Raw genomic sequence first — 19,542 nt, forward strand, 5'->3', positions numbered from 1 at the left:
ATGAGCAGGACGGGACAATAGGTTTAGGTGTGACCTCCATTTCAGGCCGTCCCCTACCTGCGAGCCGTCAAAGGGACTAAACACGCAATTAGAATAGTTCAAAGGTTGGTGTGAACAAGACGACAAAAGCCCAAAGAGAATCCGCAGAACCTCCAACACCTACCGCTTGTTAGTTTATTTTTACGGCAGTCGATACCAAAAGAGGAGAAATCTGCCGGAGACCGGAGGAGGGGAGGGAATTTAACTCTGAGTGAGTTTTATATTGCTTTAAAAAGAGGAAACAAAAGAAAGGCACACGAGGAAAAGCGGAGTGTCAACGGACGGCCACGCAGAGCTCCAATTTTCCTCGCTAATGGGATTTTCCTGGCGCATCAACACAAATGTTGAGATGTAAGCAAAGTGTGAATGTTATCAAACCGTCCCACCTCCTTACTATCAGGCCGCCTCTTCCCAGACCCCCTTCCCCTCTTTGTCCTCGGTCATTACTCTTATCAGGACCACTCTATCATTCTCTCAAAATAGTAATGGTGCTGAAACCGCTTGCAAATGTAAGTATGTCTTTGTTTAGGGCCGGGCCGCGGTCCGCCCCCCAGCTCCCTCCTGGGTGCTCTCTGATTGACGGCCCTCTGCTGGGTGAGTGACAGGCGGCGTGGGTGAGGGCTGTGATAGCTGGTGTGACAGCTGCTGCCCTGTGTCCTGGTCTTGGTCCAGGTGGGTGCCGGGCGGACCCCCGGGGTCCCTCAGCTACAGGCCCGGCCCTGTTCTGGTTCTGCCACCTTAGTCCCGGGACCTGGATTATCTCTGAAGTTCAAGATTTTTGCTATTTTTATTTTGCTTTTTGGGGTCTTACCTGTGCACACAAAATCTTTTTCGTCCGTCCCTCCTCTGTCCTCTGTCATGGCCTGTAGTGGCTTTCCCATCTCTGATGGTCTGAGGACAGAAGGTCTCACATGCCGACCAGAACAACGTTGCTGTCTTCCAGAGGGGATTCAGGTTTTCTCTTAACCTGGATCATCGTTCTGAACTTTCCATCCACATTTTTCCTGCCCAGAGTACATTATTTTTTAGCAAAGAAAAAAAAGCTCCAATGAAATATCCTAAAAATTTCTAAACATAATTTCATTTTGTTTGAGCGTCATCTTCCTCATTGGCTCACCGGTCTTATCCTGAACTCCATCTTAGTGGTGGGGATTTTGTCTTTTTCTGAGCAGGAAGCTGCTAAATCTCTAGTCTGAAAGAGAAGCAGCTTTAATAATCTTTTAAGTTAATTCACTTTATGTCCCCCTATTTTGGTATTTATAAACATTTTAAAATAGCTTAATACGCACTACAGTGTTGTTCTATGCAGCCACATGCACTCTTATCTTTTATCTTGTATTTAAATATTTTGTTATAGTTACAGGCACCTATTTCTGCTTGTGACCGTATTCCTGTGTGTCCTAATGCATTGATTCAGAGCTCTTTCAACAGTTTTTAACTGCGATCTGCGGACGCTTTCAGTAAATCCTCTTCCTCCCATTACATCGGCTGGCTCACTCTGCCCCGTTCTCCCTGCTGCAACTTCATCCTGCTTTTCTGTAGAGTGCCATAAAGGCAGAGAGGCTGTTTCCGCCTCTCATATCTCAGTTAATTACAAGTGTAATAGTGGGAAATAGCAAAAAAGCTTGAATGAAAAATCCTCCTGATATTATATTTCAGCGAGAAAAAGAAAGTTGTTAAGAGTTTTGTTATCTTAGTTTAATGCAGAAACTCAACAAACTGAAGTTCATGCGTCTATTATTTTCTCTCTATGGGCTCACAGAGAGCAGCTAATGAGGTTATTGGGCATCTGTGACGTGACATCTACATTTTGGCCTATTTGTGAAACAATAGCAACAAGGAAGCCGGGGACATTGGGCTCTGTGTTTTCCAACTCAAAATAACAAAGCCAAGCCGCCGCTGGTGGGAGGCTGTGCTCTCATGGAAATGAGCAACCGAACCAACAATGTAGCGCCTAATCTCTTCAGAGAGAGGAATCAGTTACACAGCAGTATGCACCCCTCAATGCTTTTCATTAGAGTCAGCGTGCTATTGAAACAGTCGCTCCGCCCACCCTGACTCACACACACAACCCTCACGGGTAGCCACAGGCGCTGCTCATACATGCACTAGATACAAGGTAGGGCCCCCCCCCCAACAACAGAAGGGTTGGAGTAAGTGGGGCAGAGGGTGGTAGGGGGATGCAAGGCCTCAAAGCATTGGATTAGAGTTAATGTGCCCTCCCTGGGTTATAATCTCTTCATAGGGGGACTTTGTTTGAGGGGCTTGAGGGCAGTAAGATAAGTATCTATTACAGAAACTCCCTCTAACCCCCCCCCCGCAACATCCCCGCTTCAAAAATGAAGCACAAAAACACTTGCCTCTGTTCCCCTCTGTGTTGTGTGATATCCAAGACCCAAAAGCAAGTGCTGCCCTTTTCAGCTAATCAGGAATTAGGGTCTAAATCCGTATGGAGAGTTGGCGGGGCCCATATTTACTCCATCTGTAGCCCACAAAGTCAGGTAGTTCAGGAAAGATCAAAGGGAGCTTAAAAAAAAATTAACACAAGTTGGAGTCGAGTCTCTCTGACAAAAGATCTCACAGAAGCAAATGAGGAAAATACAGGTGGATAGTTTGATATAAAATACAGTTTAATACCAAAATATCCTCATCGTATAAATACTGTGCAAAAGATGTGATGGAGGCTGGTTGTTTTAGTTCAGATTACAGATTAAATATCATCAACAGCAAATGAAAGCAATCAACAATACGAAAGCCCCTTTAGATCAGCTGGTAGAATAAACCAGAGGACGCTGATTCATACTGCAACAGTGCAAATGTAACGTGACAGAAACACCAAATAAAATACATTCCTTTCAAAAAGGAACCTTAACTTCGTTACATTGATTAAAATCTAAAAGAGTTATTGAAAATCATCAAATATTCCCAAATCAAACTCTTCACAACTTGGGATAAGGAACATAACATAACATGGCCCTGTGATGAAAATATAAATGACCTTTCTCATGCAGCTCTAATTTCAGCTTTCCCATCTGACTCAGTTTTAAAGAAACATCAGTCATTTTTATGTGTAAAAGCAGTTTAGACCAGTGCAAACAAAGAGTAGCGTCACTTTTTAGACTCCACGTTTGATGTGAAAATTAATTTGTACAAGTCTGATTTCACAAGAAATCTTAGTTGAAAATAAACATAACACAGGCTTCGATTGTGTTCGATTCATTGTTTTCTTGCTCGTCTGCAAAAACTTTGGCATTTAAACTGTGTTTTGTCTGGAGGAGAAAAAAAAAAAAAGGATTTTTTGTCAACTAAAGAATCTCAAGCCTCAGTCTCAGTTGTCGGAACTTTCTGCTGGCCTTTAAATGCATCAGCGCAAAAAAAAAAAGGTCCAAATTTAAACCTGCTGCTTTCACTGACAAAATAATTAATCAAATGTACAACTAACGTTTTTACCAAAATAGGTCGCTGAACTGTCTCTGAGTGACTGCTACATAAAAAGTAAAAGGCTGCAGATATTCTATTTTTCTTCATTTTGATGCAAACAACATCAAATTTGTAGTAAAAAAAAAAAAAAAAAAAAACAGCCCAGCAAAACGAAAAACAAACAAACCAAAAAAATAACTAATTTTGACGAGATCTACTTTTCCCGTTTTCCCTTTTGAGGAAATGATTCAGCTTTTAAAAAAGCCAGGAACTAAAACACAGAACATCACCAGCTTTCTATCTTTTAGCTGAGAACTTGAATGAACGAGGAAGTCGAGCTGATTTTGAAGCTTCATTTTAGGGCATTCATTCAGATTTAAAGGCTGTGAGAAGTACTTCTATTTTTAGGAGCCATATTGATCATACACACATAAACTTGGAGTCACCTGCAGCACTTCCTGTTGAGGTTAAAGCGTCTGTGTGAGCTTTTATGTGTGTCAGCAGTGTTATCTGTGAGCATTTGGCATGAATGGATTGAGCATCAGTGTGTATTTATTAAATATACACATACACTATTAATACTTCCATGGTATATACAAGGTGGGAGGTGTGTGGGGGGGTTACATTAATCCAGATGGCAGGAATCGTCCGTGGCGTCCTTTTCTCCTCAGCGGGAGAATTTTCTGGGTCTGAACGGAGGAAGGGCGAGCTGATGCGACGGCGTCCTCTCCTCCTCGATCGGCGCCAGCTCCTCGGCCGATCCCCATTTCTTCTTTGATTGGAACAGCGACGCCAACTTCCTGTTCCTGTTACGCTCCCTGGCCTGAGTAACCTGAAACTCTGCAAGCATAAGGAGCACACTTTGTTGACTTAGATGATCTCAGTGACCTTGGACCTGCAGTTTACGGCTGTTGGGTTTTTTTTGTTTTTTTTTATTCTCGAGGTTAAACTGAAAGCCGAGAGGTTCCTCGTCTTTCCTCTCAATAACAGTGAAGGCCGTTTTCTTTGACAAAGCTCATTTTAAATGAACAGTTATTCGCCGACATGCTGAGTTTAGGTTAGATGTGAGACTGTAAAACTGCCAGATGCTCCATCTGAATCTGTCCCCAACACCAATTCCAACGGTGTGTGACTGAAGTCGTCAGTGTTTTAAAGGAACTGGCCGCTGGACTTCATGCTAAACTTTGGCTCAGCTTAGCGTAGCAGACAAATTGTGCCAGTTGTTTCGTTGTGTTTGACAAACAGACGACGGAGTGGTGGTGATGTTCTCGTCCAACCTTCACTTAGAAAATAATCAAAATAATTGAACTAGAAATTTAAATGTAAATTTGCTCTTTTTAATGTGTTTACTTTTACAAATGTCTCAACCTCAGTCAGACATATTTAATAATTTAAGTGACACAAAGACTCAGACTTAATCAAACTGTTCCTACACAGCCACAGCGCTCCTTTATAATCCTTAGATAATTAAAACTGATGTCTACTGTTCTTTAAAGGTGCGCGTTTCGCAGAACAAGAATTTCAGGTAGTGGCTGACCACATGAGAAACTTAAATAAGATGAAATAACAGCAGAGTAATTACATCTTGTACTAATAAGGTTGATATCCATTTGTTTAACAATGTATGAAGCACTCACGCAGCTCGCTCTCTTCTTCTGCAGCCTCGGGTTCTTTGATGTTTAGATAATGGCAGGCAAGATGGCCGCTGTAGTCCCGTAAGTTTTCTTTAGCACCTGAGGGGAGTAAAAAAACATTTCTGAGAACTGAGACTACAGAGGAAAACTTATAATCTAAAACCTGTTTAACTGACTGGTCTCACCGAATCTTAATGTAAACAGATACTGTTTCTGTAGTACAGTTAAATAAAAGCAGGTCTTACCGTATGTCCCTACGAGCAGGTCGAGGATATGCCGATGCCCGTGTAACGCTGCGATGTGTAAAGGTGTGTAGCCCTGAGGAACAAAAACCAAAATGGAAATATACAAGAGGGGGGAAAAACAAAAAGTCAAACGTGGCTCCTGAAGTATTTCTCTCAGGGATGCTGGCATCGAGGACTTAGAATTTTAAGATTGACAATCGTACTTTGTGTTTTAGTACCTACCCCCTAGAGTTTCCCAGGCCCAAACGCCAATGAAAAAGACATGGTGGGGGGGGGGAAAGTATACAAATTAGCAAAGGTTATGGAAACACCAGATAATGATGAAAACATAATTGCTTGGTAATTCACTGAAAATTGCATAGTTTTACGAGTTGTGCATGCTGGCACATAGACGCACTGTTTTGGGAAACAATTAACGTGACATGACATGATTTATTAGCGGAGCGCTCTGGCGGCCGACAACACGTGCTGCTGTAATCCATTTACACAGCTGCATCTTCGCAGAGATCATTCAGAGGAACATTACATCACAGAACCACTTCCTGTACAGACCTGACCGTCCGCTGTGTGATGAAAAGCCTGGATACTCACATGCTGCAGGAGAGAAGAGAAGAATAGTCAGATTAAATAATCCATTCTCCGTCCCTCAGATGGAGAAGCAGAATGGAACCACCAGACAAATTTGCAAAGCAACGCAAAGACTTGAAGGGGCACTCTGGCATTTGAAAAGGGTTTTCTGGAGGGAACTCTTCAAAGTCTGAAGAAAAAGCCAACGCTGTGTTGTCATCGGGGTCGTTTTTCGTCAGGCCGACAGATATCTGCTAAAGTCGGAGCTGATTTAAATAACAAAATGTTGTCCTTTCAGTCTAAACAGGAAATGTTTCACTTTTCTGACTGAAAGCCATTTACTGCTTCAAAGCATTTAAATGTTAGTGCACACACACATGCACTGCAGCATGACTGCTATTGTTTTCACTGAAGTGTGTGTGTGTTTGTCCTGTTGACACACCTTCTGTATCAGCATCTACCGCTGAGGTACTTTTGAGGAGCCCCTCTCAGTTATTAATGTGAAATACTAAACATCAGCAGATCTACAGCCAAAAACTGAAAGTGTGCAGCTTCCGAATTTTGAACTTTTGATTCGTTTAAACACAAATTTTTGCTTCCAAGATATCAGAGAAGTTGATAGGTGTTCAGTGACAGTACAGTTCCTGTCGATGCACAGCCGAAGTGCCCCTTCAAAATCCTTCAGAATAAAAGCACTCACTGATTTGGTGTTGATATCTGCACCGGCGTTAACCACCAGGGTTGCCATGTCCTGGTTGCCATGTTTGGCGGCCCAGTGGAGAGCTGTCTGTGTGGAGCAGAGAGAGGCTTATTCAGAGTGTGTCCACTGCAGCGTTGTGTACGTTTATTGGTGGTGATTGTCGTAGCATTGTCACCGGCTGTCTAAGCCGAGCAGGGCAGCGTCTCATTGGCTGTGAGGGGGCGGTGGGAGGGAGAGGGACGGCGTTTCCTGCCATCTAACGGAGCCTAATTACAAAACAACACAGCACTGTGCCCACAGTCGGGGGGCCTGGCCGCCTGTCAGCGGGGGGAAGATTGATGATGTTGGTGTGACCCGCAGAGGGGAGACCCACCCAGACATCATCACAGTACTGTCAGCGCACGTCAAGGAGGGAAATCAGCCGCCCTCCACCTCCCTCACAGATATACCAACACGTTCCCAGGCTAAGACGCTTCAAGTGTGCGCAGATCTTAAAATAATAGACACGAGTCATGACCACATCCACCTGTCGGGCCAGAACTGTGATCTCCTCTGTTTTTCCTGCACGGCCGGTCAGCAGGTGAGAGCTGAGCGTAGCCGCAGATGTGCGGCCAAATAACCCCATCCATCCCCTTCTGACGGCCACTCGTCACTCTGCCAACCGAACGGCGACCATTTCACAACTATAACGTTAACGATGGATGGATGAAAACCTTCGTCCAGTTTACTACGCAGCCAAGTGAGGCGGGGAGGGGGGAGGTCTTTAAAGGGCGAAACTACTGATCTCAGCTGATGGGACGGAGGTTTTATCCTCCAGCTGCTGCTGTCATACAATGTGACAATCATTGTACGCTTTTGTTTGTAAAAAGCCGTTTTCATCAACATTCAGGGGAGAAATGTTACTAAATACATTTAACTGTTAAAATGTTGTAGAAATATTGGATACTTTACTAATTTCCCTGATGGCTGTAAGTTACTTTAAGCTTTTACATCTAAAAATATTTCCCATAAACCAAATTTTTCTCCCCCCATCATAAAAAAAAAAAAAAAAAAAATTACTTTGGATAAATGATTCTGTTAAAACGTGATTTAACTTTGGTAAACAGAAAATGTGAAATGGAAAAAGAGTTTGTGAGGCAGTTGGGAGCTGACTGAAATTTTCTATCTCGTTTTGTTGTCCACCCAAAGAATTCTGTGTGAGGTATCTGTTTTGTGATTTTTCCGGATAGGAACTTCAGTGACACCTGAACCAGCAGGTTTTAGAGAAAATACCGTCCGAACAGCTGGAATAACATTTGATGTTTCAGAGAAACTGTAGTGATAATAGAAAAGGGACAAACTGGGACGATCGGTATGTTTGTTTGTGTTTGGGGCGAGATGACGCTAATGACGCCAGTCGTCGTCCAAAACGCCTGTCCAACAGCTGGCGAGGGGAAAAATGTCTGCTTGGGACCGAAGGCGGCTACATCTGTGTCCGTCAGCCGTCTGACAGACAGATTGTGATGGATGCTGTCTGGCTAGAGTATCTCCATCTCTTTTGTCTGTCCCCCGACACATCTGAAGACAGATTGGCCTGGGAGGAGGGGGGGGGGTTGCCGATTGACGGGCGGCCCGGCGGGCTTCCCCGTGGGCAGGAGTGATGGACGAGGCTGAACAGGATGCGGCGTCTTCCCTTCCTGTCCTGTCCGCTCGTTCCTGTTCCGCCCTACCCACCGTGTTGACCCCCCCCCCCACCTGTCCAAAGGGGGTGGATGTGTCCCAACAGTGCGAGGGAAGTGATGGCTAAAGGGGACTCACATTCACAGGACAAGAAAGGAGTGATGGGCTAATGATGTACTTACAAACTGTGTGGCAGAGGAAGTCCGTCAGAGCGGGAACGGGAGGCCCACGTCACGAGGAGAGCGAGAGAGAGGAAGAGAAAACAGAGAACAGGGTGAGACTTTCTCTTCGCTGAGATGTAGGTGTCTCACCTTCAGCACTGTTTGAAGATCATATCTATCAAACCACCTGATCCTAACAAACATTTGGCCAGAACAGGAAACACTTAAGTCCTCCCAGGATGAAGAGTAATCCCTTCAGTCCTGCTCAAACATGTGATTTAGAGACGGCTGCTCGGGACGTTTATCTGAGATCCTGTCCAGCAAAGTCAGGACGTGACAAAATGCACATCAAATATAATGACTCTTGGATTTTGAGCCTTCAGTTCTTGGGAGTCTTGTGACTTTTTTTTTTTTTTTTTTTGGGGGGTGGGGGGGTGGGGTTGTAGTTATCTCTGTACGTTATCTGTGGAAAGGCATCCACCTCTGTTGAACATGGGAAGGCTGAGGGGTGAAGGGGAACATCAAAGAAGCCCGAGGGGGACTTAGCACCTTCCCAGGGACACAACCGGCATTGTTCTACAATTAATCCCAGCCTGCTCTATTACTTTCAGATTATCTTTAAGTGGGTGAAGTCTTTGTGGGGCATTAAGAGTCTCCTTAATCCGCCCTCCTCCCTCCTCTCCCTCCTCAATCTCCCTACACTTCAATGGCGGCCGTGCTATCTTGTCCGGGTGGGGATGGCGGAGGCTTAGGGCTACTCTTAGAAGGTGGTCTGCCGTGGCCACAGGACGGTGTGAGAACTGTGACACAGGGGAGGGACAACAAACATGAGCTCAAATCTCTTAAGCGCACAGGGAGACAAATAAAAGGATTTGGGTTGTCAGGGGGGCACAGGAGCTAAAAAGCTATCTTTCATAATCCTTTTGATAGTGGACCTTTGAAATGCATGATCTGGATGTTTTAACACAGGCTTCTCAGAATACTATTAAAGGGAAAATCTCAGCAGAATGAGCTTGTTGAAAGTTATATAAGCAAAACGCAGCTCCGAGAGCGAGGACTCGCTGAGATGAGGCCTGCTGTGGTGGAGCTAACGTCAACTAAAGTGGCAAATGAACGTCTAATCTAATCGATAAATGTGTTGCTGCACACGAGGTCCTCCGTAGAGAGATGGATGATGAAACTTACCCCCTGGAAGGACGGTCGCAGTCACAGCCAGCAGCGTCAGAATGAGGAAATAAGGGGGAGGGGAGAAATCATGTCATGAACAAAGTCCTTCATAATAACCACACACTGTTAATTACATCCAATCAGCGCCACGTCAAATACTCACTGAGGTGAAGTCCTGTTTGCCCCCCAGAAAAGACAAAAAACAAATCCAGATTAGTTATGGAGCCAACGAAAACAAGCCTAGGTCACAGAATCGTGTAAAGATGATGGAGAATAAAAAGTCTTTGTCATTTTACTCTGCACTAACCCAACCCCCCCCCCCCAAAGCAGGCACATTAACACAAACCTAATATTTAAATATCGCTTGTGAGTGATTGTTGCAGAAGTTCTCCTTTTCATTTTGCAGGATTGCGCTGCAAAATTAGTCATCTTATGATCCAAGTCTTAGAGAGAGGCGGGTCAAACGGGAAACGGTCTGGGTGGGAACGGCCTTCATGTTTTCTGGCTCTGGAGAAATATAGCGAAGGTGTGTGATATTTTTCAGGGATGGTTTATGACGAGGGGGTTTTTAAACTGCAGGTTCTGTCGTGTTTGAAAACTTCGCCTCGGACAACGTGATCACTGAGATCTGGGAACACATGCGTCATTTCCATAACAAAGTCAAGAGACTGAGCCGCGAGACGACCAGATCAGGTTTAGCTCTCTGGTCCAGGGACTGAAGTCAAAAGGAGCTAAAGTAGGTGTTTGCTTTTCCAACGCATCTGAGGAACGATTAGGAAAATTAGATTGAAGACATATGCTGCACCATTTTCACACGCTGAGAAACGTCAACAGAGTCCGGGTGCTACACTTTGTGTTCAACTGTTGTGTGACTGACGCTCGACGTGATGAATGATTTATGAAGAAGATTATTTCTATAGCCGGGCCAAAACAGACAAACAAAAGAGACTTTTAGCAGTTATTAAAGATGCTGTACCCTTCGAGGGATTTACATTCTAGGTTATGTTTGCACAAATATCCAGGAAATTCAGCCACATTAACCACATAACCCTAACCCGTCATTAATTCAGTAATTTATTTATTTATTTATTTATTTATTTATTTTTATTTTTTTCGCTCTGACTCATTCACAGATGTTATTTCCTTTAAGAGTCAGGCCGACGATGGTTCTACCTTCTTGTTCGCCAGCGACGGGTCCTGGCTGAGCAGCTGACAGAGGTCCGGGACTCGAGCACCGGCAGCAGAGTAGATCCAGTCCTTTTCGATCGGATCCAGCTAGTTCAGAGGAAGGGGAGGGCGTTAGACACAGACACACATCCTGTTGTGGACTCTTGTGATAGTGCTGAAGCCACAAACATCTGATCTGTTTCCTATAAACGGCTGAATCTCTGGCAGCTGAAACAGCGTAGGAGACAGCCAAGATGATGCTGCACTGACTCCCAACACTTTATTCTGTCACTTCTGTCTTTTGGTTGGTCCTGAACTGTGGCTGAAACCAAAAGAAACAGGAAGGAAGGGGCCCCGCTGGCGTCGTGTGTAGAGCGAGGGCCCCAGAACCTCGTCGGTTCCAGCTGGTGTCATTCCTCCGGCTCTCTATCTCCTCCATTTCCAGTCAGTCTTGAAGCTCCCCTCTTAAATACAGCCAGAAAAATAAAAAAGAAAAAAAGAAATGACAGGAAATGGACTTACAGCGACAGCGGCGGAGCCCATGCTGCCCGTCCCCTCCTCGTCCTGCTCCGATTCCGACTTCAACACACAAAACAGGAGACCGACTGTTACTCAGGGGTGATGAAACAGCACACTGCCGCTGTGACACACGTTAACTGCACCGTATCAGTCATGACGCCCGCTCAGCATGATCCGACATCACAGGATACACAGTCACTCACACTGCTGTGATGTTTTCCAGCCAACGAGACGCGACCAAAGGGCGCCAGACAGATAGAGAGGTAATGAGGCAGCGAGGCCGAGGTGCCAGGTAATGAATAACAATCCAATTACCAATTAACCAAAAAACAACAGGACTACAGTCAGGCCATGAGCTTTCCTCACCATCTTTTTGTCTGAAGGAGTCAAAAAAACTCCAAACATCGTGAACGTGTCAACGTCGGCTGATTTATGAGAGTTTGTTTCGTGTCTTTCTGGTTGCAGATTGTTCTGAGATCACACGGAGACATGATGCTCAAACACTCGGCCCTTTCATGGTCTCCAATACAAACTGTCACATGTCGGCGTGCTGGACGTGAAAAGTGGAGGGATTGTATTTATCCAGCTTTCTTCACCCTGACACCTTTTTTCCTGTGTAATAATATTGATGTTGGACATGATGGGAAAGACGGAGCTGATGAAGAGACTTTGTGTTGGTTTCTACTCATTTTAATCTGCTTTTAGGGCCTCAATTGCTATTTTCAGTCAAATTATTTTCTTAAATTGTGTTTTCTGATACTACTGAGCAAAAACAAATTTGATGGTGCGCTCTGGAAGACTATATGATGAAATCTTTACGTAGTGTCGGTAGATTTTTAGTTGCAGATCTGTATCTACAGTCTCAGATAGCAGAGAAGGAAACCACTATCCATTTAAATTTAAAGGACCCAGGATGTTCTCTCTTTCAAGGCCGATCCTTTGTTTGGAAGCAATTAATGTTTCCTAACTTCACCGTTTGTGGCTTCAGGTCTTCTGATGAATAATGTAAAACAGCTACAAAGCGGCCAGGTAGCGCTTGTGATCCAAAACAAACCGCTAACGCGGGCTGTCCTGAACACCAAGTTCACTGGTGTGACTAATGCCTTAAGCAAACACATTTAATCTCATTGCAGTGCTACATTAACACACCCCAACATATTTCATTTGTCTGTCGCGCAGGTCATCAAGGGAAGCTGCATATCTCTGGGCTGAATCCCAATCTCTTTAATGGGCACAAATGATTATTATCTTTCTAATGAGTTCCAACATGTTGCTGTTTAACATAATAACAGAGCTTAATTTAAATGCAGATTCTGCCCCTCCTTGCCCCCCCCCCCCCACCTCCTATCTGCCCTCACCCCTCCCACTGATATTCTACATACTGTAAGGTTATATATCGGGGTAATTTACGTAGCACCATCTGGTGGTGAAGAGAGGAACCACTGGACAGGAAGTCTGTTTTATCCATCTGGGTGGCAGAAGTTGCTCACATCTCGTACTTAAGATGTCACGAAAATCTCTCTAACCAGGATATGTTCATAGATCTTATTCCCTTCAGAATAATACGACAAACAGAAGCTCCACATCTGCCGTCACCTTCTTATCATACGTGTATTATTAGCACATTATCAATGTTACATTTTTTAATATGATAAGTTGTATTTGGCTGATCACGATTGTTTTTGCATTTTATTTTCACTGATCTTTGTTGAGGGGCCTTGTGCACCAAACAAAAACGATCCTTAATGTCTGGAGAAAGAATAGGATTTGTAACCGGAGGCGTCCTGCTTCAGCATAACTGTTCCAAAAAAATGTACTTTAAAAAAAGAAACTAAATGTCGTATCACAAATAAGTAAATAAGATACAAAAGAGCAAAGTCAGATAAGTTTGTCTTCGCTCTTCCCTGCCTTTTCTGTCTCTCAAAAAAATGAAAGTGACTTAACTACATCTGTGGTCTCATCAACAAATTTGTTGAGTATTATCTAAATTAGCCCGACGGTGAATATCTTAACTATCAGAAAATAATACACACCTTTCACATTTAAGACGATGAAACCAGTTAAAATGGTGATTGTATGTTAGAAAATAGATTATTGAATGATTATACCATATTGATTTTCAAAGTCAAGCCACCTATGACGCGTCGGCAGCAGGAAGCAGCAACAAGCAGCATCTTTTTATTATTATTTTTTTCTTTCTTGCAGGTTACACTTCTGGGAAGCGGCTGAAAGCAGAACCGGGTGTACAGGCGAGCGAAAAAGAAGCGATAGCACCAAGCACCCATATTCAAGCTCCGCCTCCCCAGTCAGCGAAAATTTGTCACCTTTGACCCCAAATATTTGTCCAGCTCATCCTCGCCGTTGCTTGGCACCGAGGGTACCTGGATTTGGATGACGGGGGGCTGCGTGATGACCGCTCCTGTCCGCCGGTCCTGCAGGAGCACACACACAATCTGAACGTTGGCTGTATCGAGTGAACGCCACCCTGCCTGCTCTGGGTGTGGACAGGTCGTGTTTACTTTAGAGCCTGTTTGAGCAAATCATGTCTGGACGTTCAAGCGGCTGCATTAAAACATATTAATCTTTCAAATCTATCGTTAAATGCTTGTGTTTCGTTGCTGGAACAATATGTAAAGTTACTTCCAGAGGATTACAGTCCATTAAAACCACCGCATCGTGTTTGTTTTCACAACAGTCAAGCGCTTATATGCATTAGTTTTATGCAAATCCTCCCTTTATGTAAAGACACAAGCCCTTTGACCTTCCCTTTCTTCTCTGAGCCGCTAACTTCAATTTGCCTCGGCGAGGGCGCTTTATTTTTTTCCGTCCCACAATGCAGCTCTGTGTAAACTTCCAGGCCACAGGGCAGCCAGTGGATGCTGACACACGCGCCAACAAAGATGCTCTTGTATAGAAATGAACATGGTGTCCTGAGGCCTAGATTCAAATTTAACATTCAGTGTTGCTGCTGAATCATTGCAGCGCGTCCTGCAATTTGTTTTATTTGTGTTTTGTTGTCGTTTCTCTCTCTTTTTTTTTTTTTTTTTTTTTTCCAGGCAAAGACAGTAAAACAGCTGTTTTGTGTAGTCACCTCTGCTGTGCTCTTGGGTTCTGCACATGACATCGGCTCATCCTGCTGCTTGTGCTGAGGAGGAGGGGACGTCGTGGAGCTGTCCGTCGAGTCCCACTGTACGCTGGCCGTCGTTCTGGCCGGGCTCGAGTGTTTCTGTCCGTCCCCTTCTGTACCCTGATGTTTGGTGTCGCGCTCTTGCAGCAGCTGCCTGTACTTCTTCTTTAAAACGAGGTACTTCTCACCCTGCAACGGTCAAAAAGCAGAAAAAGTCGCGTCTGAATTTGGTGTACGTCTTCTAACGTGCTGTACCGTTTAATCTTTTAATAATTCATATCTTAATCGTGAATACAGCTGATGTCAAGTTATTCGGGGACCAGATTACAAGTCAGGCTTGTTTCTTTGCACATAAACTAGTTTCTGGCATTAAATTATTACAAACAAAGAATATTTAAGCAGCTATTGCGCTTTACATAACGGCTGGCCTGACTGAGAAAAGGACTCTACCTGTGGAGTCTCCTTTCTCATGAACCACTTTTTATCCATCTTACGTCTTCCGTTGTTTACATCCTCGTTTGTAAGCATGCTGTCTTCCTCTCTCCTACCTTTGTTGGGATGTTACTTCGCTTCTTAATGTAAGCACGGTCATCAAAGGTCACAATAATAGAGCAAAGGACCTGCATTCACATTATAGCACAGAATGTCCTACAAAATGTGTTGGTTTGTGTTTCTGTTTGTTTCCCTTTAACACAAACCAGATGTGTTGGTGGGCAGGCTTTATTTAGAAGATAAACTCATCATCTCGTGGCTGCGTCTTTAGATTTACAGTTATAGACAGAAATGAGTGCAGCAGAAACATTCTGCTTTAAAGCAAGGAAGCCTTCCTGAGCAAAACGTTTGTGGCGGTGTCAGAATGTGAAAACATTTTTAATACAAAAAATAGCAAACTTCTCAAGAAAAATGAAAACAGCAGCCGTTGTGCCCCGGAGGAACAGATTGGATGATTTCTTATTATGTCATGAAAGTTTCATTGCACATTGTGTAACTGTTGTGTTGTTGTGCCTCAGTGCAGAAGTAAAAATACACAGCACGTGGGAGCAGAGCTTTTCCCACAAAAGGTAAAAATATGTGAATAGTTTACTTACGTTCTCCGATTTCACCACAGCGATTCGGTCGATGATGAGTTTGAATTCTTCTCTGTATTTAGCTGCATGGGGGGAGGAAATGAATAAAATTAAAAACACTTGGACATGAAACCACATTCAGCTCGGCTGGTTTATGTGGGTGAGAGAAACAAAAAGGAACACAAACGTACAGTTTGTTTGTTTTACATTTTGTGATGTTGAAAATCGAAAAAAACGAATTTTGACCTCAGTCAGTCGACGCTCCTCCTGATCGGACGTGATTCAGGCACAGAGTTTCATATGAGGGCTTTATGAGGTATTAATGCATACCAGGCCAAAAAAATAATAATAATTAAGTTGGAGGCAAGAGAGTGATGAGATGAAGGCCACAAAGACATTTCTGCTGCAGAGAAGCTTTTCAAAGAGCTCAGTGGTCTCCATCATTTGAAAGTTTCGCTGCCGACTCTGTTTTTAGTTTAAAACTGAGGTGAACTGAGGTGAATTGTGTGTCTGTGTCAGAGTCACACCGCGATTGGGTCTTATCAGTGCACATGTGCACTTTAATGCTGCATTTTAATGCCACACCTGATTATGTTGTTCCCCTTTGTAGTATTTTCTAAAACTAAATGTTTGCAGAGGAGGTGATTTGTTTCCCGTTTACAGACGGCTCGCATGTGACCAGTGTGTGTAAATGCCTCTGCTCAGTGGAAGTTTGATGTTGATGGCTCAGACTGTGAGGAACAAGATTCTCAGCGATGAAATGGAGAGTGAATCGTTTCCCCCCAATCTTCTACAGACTTGAAGCTTTGAATTGGTTTTATTGGCTCCATATAAACGTGAAAGTGTGAAACTGGACGCGGCCTGAACGGTCTGTTAGTGTGTGTGGTTAGAGAGCGACTAAGTGAGCTGCTGGTTTGTATTTCTTCATGTAACCAGGTCTACTCCAGCACACGGTTGGCCGACCAAGACTGATGGAGCTCACATCGCAGAAAAACAGTTGCTTCAACGAAAAACGACTTCAGATAAGATACAAACGAAGGAAAGAGGTTCCCCTCCAGCATGTCACAGACACAAACAGATCACAGTCCGCCACCAACAACAGAACCCTGAGTCATGTTAGAAGATAAACCTTTCCAGTGGAAACCAAACTGCTGATGAGCTTATCAGATAAAACACTCAGTGTTTGTTTGGACCAGTGAGCAGATATTCAGTCGATGATTGAGAGCTGTTTCTCTGCTGATCAAACAGAGAGCTGAACAGGAATTTTCCAGGCGGAGGTATTCCATTCATGCCTTGGTGAACATGGGCACGCAGCTGGGGACAATCGGAGCATTTCCCTTTCCTGCTTTCCCTGGTGAGCACAGAGAGAACATTTGTAGCGAGGTGGTCGGCCGGCTCAAACCCACAACAACAGGAAACCAGAAGGAAGCTGCCACTTACATCTGTCTCAACAGATGAATTCCTTAGTTCGCACAGCGAGCAGCACAGCAGATCAGCTAGTTATTCATTAGCCAGAGGTCTGCAAAAACAAGCAAGTCGCACAAACAGACGTGTGCACATGGCAGACCCGCTACACTTCCCAACCTTGCCCCAGTTTTCCAATCTGCTGAAAAAAGCCGGCCCGTTAGAGGCTGACATCCAGTCATGCATGTGGACTTAATTATGATTAAAACACTATCATCACAATTACAACATGAAAAGCTGCCACCACATGCTACGGCCGACTTTAAATATGTGGGGGAGCACTTTTCTAATTGGACGGCCACGTCAGATGGCCGATGGGTATCAAGGCTGCAGTCTAAACCTCTGTCAACAACTGCAGCGCTGACATGGCATCTGGACCGTACACGCCGGCCGCCGCTGCCCAAGGTCGATTTGGATAATCAGTCACTGAGGTTAAAACACGTTTGTATCTCAGGCGCCCTCAAAGGCGACAGGACAAGATATTACAAGTCCCTGAAAAAGGAAAAAAAAACAAGCGGTGAAGAAAGCAATTATTCGTCAGCGACAAGTGATTCAAGATTCAAGATTTCTTTGTCATTCCCCATTTATACCAGACAGGTACAAAGTGGAACAAAATTTCACACACACACACGCAAAACAGAATTAAAAAACTCCAGTTCTTCATTTGTGAAGTTAATAACTCCCATCTGTGCTCCTTCGGGAATAATAATCTGCTTCTAACAAACCAGAGATTGGAATTCATCCATGCCAAAAACAGATGATGCTCCTTGATTTCCTGTTGTTGTAAGTCAGTGAAAGCTAAGATGCTAAAATAAACTGGCTCCGTAACGTCAATCAGACGGCGACAGCTTTGTCAGTTTTACCGAAATCGAAGAGCAGCTAACGATTATTTTAATGAAATTATTCAAAAAGGCCACAAAGAGACACAAAATGGTCATTCGGAGATTGCAAATGACAAAATTACGCAAAAATAGGCCACAAGCAGACAAAAGCAACCACATAGTGTCACAAAAAGGCCACAAAGTGACGCAACACAACTGAGATGATGCTGCCTTTTAGTCATTTGGCCTGTTTCCTGTTGTGTAGTAATCCATGCGCGACCACAAGTAGCTAACAGCATGTTGTCATATTGTCAAATATCGCTTTAGGAATGTTGTATTAAATGTATCTGATAATTCAGATTTGAATCAGAACCTTTGTGGTAAAAGGACATAGTCTGGCCTCAAAGCGCGACTTGGCCCAGAGTTTTTGTATCAAATTTAGCCGTTTTTGTGTCGTAGTTTGTGTAATGTGAACGTTAAACGCTCTTCCACAGAGTTACTCCCCAAAACACTGAGTCAGTGGAAATATGGGAAGGATTTTGGCTGCCGGCTATGATTCAGGGCCGGATTGCGTAATCTCATGTTAGTGGGTGGAGGAGAAGAAGGGCAGAGAAATTCATGATCCAGGGATGACCTGGGGCGGTGGGGGCCTCCGGCCTGAGGGAGGAAATGACATAATTCCTGCTGAAACTGTAGATGCATGGAGGTTTTAATGCCAACCAGATGTCTGCTTTAAAGGCAGAGACAAAAAGAAAAACAACAAGGGGTGTGTTGCGTTCAAAAGCATGGCTTACATTTGTAAAACTAACCAACAGGCAGGTGAGCTGGATGTCTGTGCCATCACAGACAGACAGACAGCTCACAGCTCTCATCATTATCACCAGTATCTCCCATTTATTCCCGTCCATCTGATTCCACCCGACACTTACCACGTAGCTGCAGGTCACTGTGGCCAATAAAAGGCTTAAATGTCTTCAGCATGTCTGCGTTTCTGACTCTGCCCGAGTTTCCTCCGCTGGAGTAGAAATAACCCAGCAGCGCCTCTTCGCTCACATCCCCCATCCCGGCTCGGTGTGCGCCGTGTTTCGGGTCTTCCTGGACGGGCTGGAGCTGGGATGAGCTCTCGGTTTCCCTCCGGTGTGTGTGTGTGTGTGTGTTTTTTTTCTCTCACTCAGCCATTGCGCGCTCCTCTCGGGCTCATTTTGTGAAGTTCACTCCACCCAGACGGACCGACGGCCGCTGCGCCTCCTCCGGTTAACCCTTTAGACGCACGCCGCCCCTTCCTCTCCTCTCAGCATCCTGCTTCGCCTTTCTCCTCCCCAGCAGCAGTGAACTTTCCTTCAGTCTCTGATCGGTGATATTCTGCACAAGGCCGCATCTCAAAGCCTGTTCCTGATTTATACCTATTATTCACAGGGTTCGTGAACGTCTCATATCCACAGTTTGGATGGCGGGTCGTTTAGGGACCTTTTTTTTTTATTTTTTTTTTTATATTTTGAGATAATCTGGGAATTTTCACCTTCTTCTTCTTCTATCTTTGGCCCTTTTCCCTAAAAGTCTGTTGCTCTTTGCAAGTTGCAATTCATCCCCACTGATATTAATGAGATTCATAAACACGTCTAAAACATTAATGCATATTAAACAGACCTTGCAAGTAAAACATCAATAATGGAAGAAGCTTTTCAGTATTATGAGTAACACATCATATCACAAGACAGCAGAGAGGCTGTTTACTTGGTATTATTTCTTCTTCTAGGTTAGCTGGGGTCACGCTTTACTAACACT

At 44.2% G+C, this 19,542-nt stretch overlaps 1 protein-coding gene across 1 annotated transcript; it reads right to left on the reverse strand.

The window, feature by feature from the left end:
• Positions 1 to 2,657: 2,657 nt before the first annotated feature.
• Positions 2,658 to 18,958, reverse strand: LOC115046540 (ankyrin repeat domain-containing protein SOWAHB). The gene is made up of 12 exons (XM_029506982.1): positions 18,687 to 18,958; positions 15,494 to 15,555; positions 14,370 to 14,594; positions 13,603 to 13,710; positions 11,282 to 11,338; positions 10,766 to 10,867; positions 9,756 to 9,767; positions 8,447 to 8,449; positions 6,600 to 6,692; positions 5,339 to 5,411; positions 5,097 to 5,192; positions 2,658 to 4,299 (listed from the first exon to the last, which is right to left on the reverse strand). The coding sequence occupies exons 1-12, from the start codon at positions 18,817 to 18,819 to the stop codon at positions 4,127 to 4,129; spliced, it is 1,137 nt and encodes a 378-aa protein (XP_029362842.1). The 5' UTR covers positions 18,820 to 18,958; the 3' UTR covers positions 2,658 to 4,126.
• Between the last annotated feature and the right edge of the window lie 584 nt (positions 18,959 to 19,542).

The sequence above is a fragment of the Echeneis naucrates genome, chromosome 7, assembly GCF_900963305.1.
Source record: "Echeneis naucrates chromosome 7, fEcheNa1.1, whole genome shotgun sequence".
NCBI classification, from domain to species: Eukaryota; Metazoa; Chordata; class Actinopteri; order Carangiformes; family Echeneidae; genus Echeneis; species Echeneis naucrates.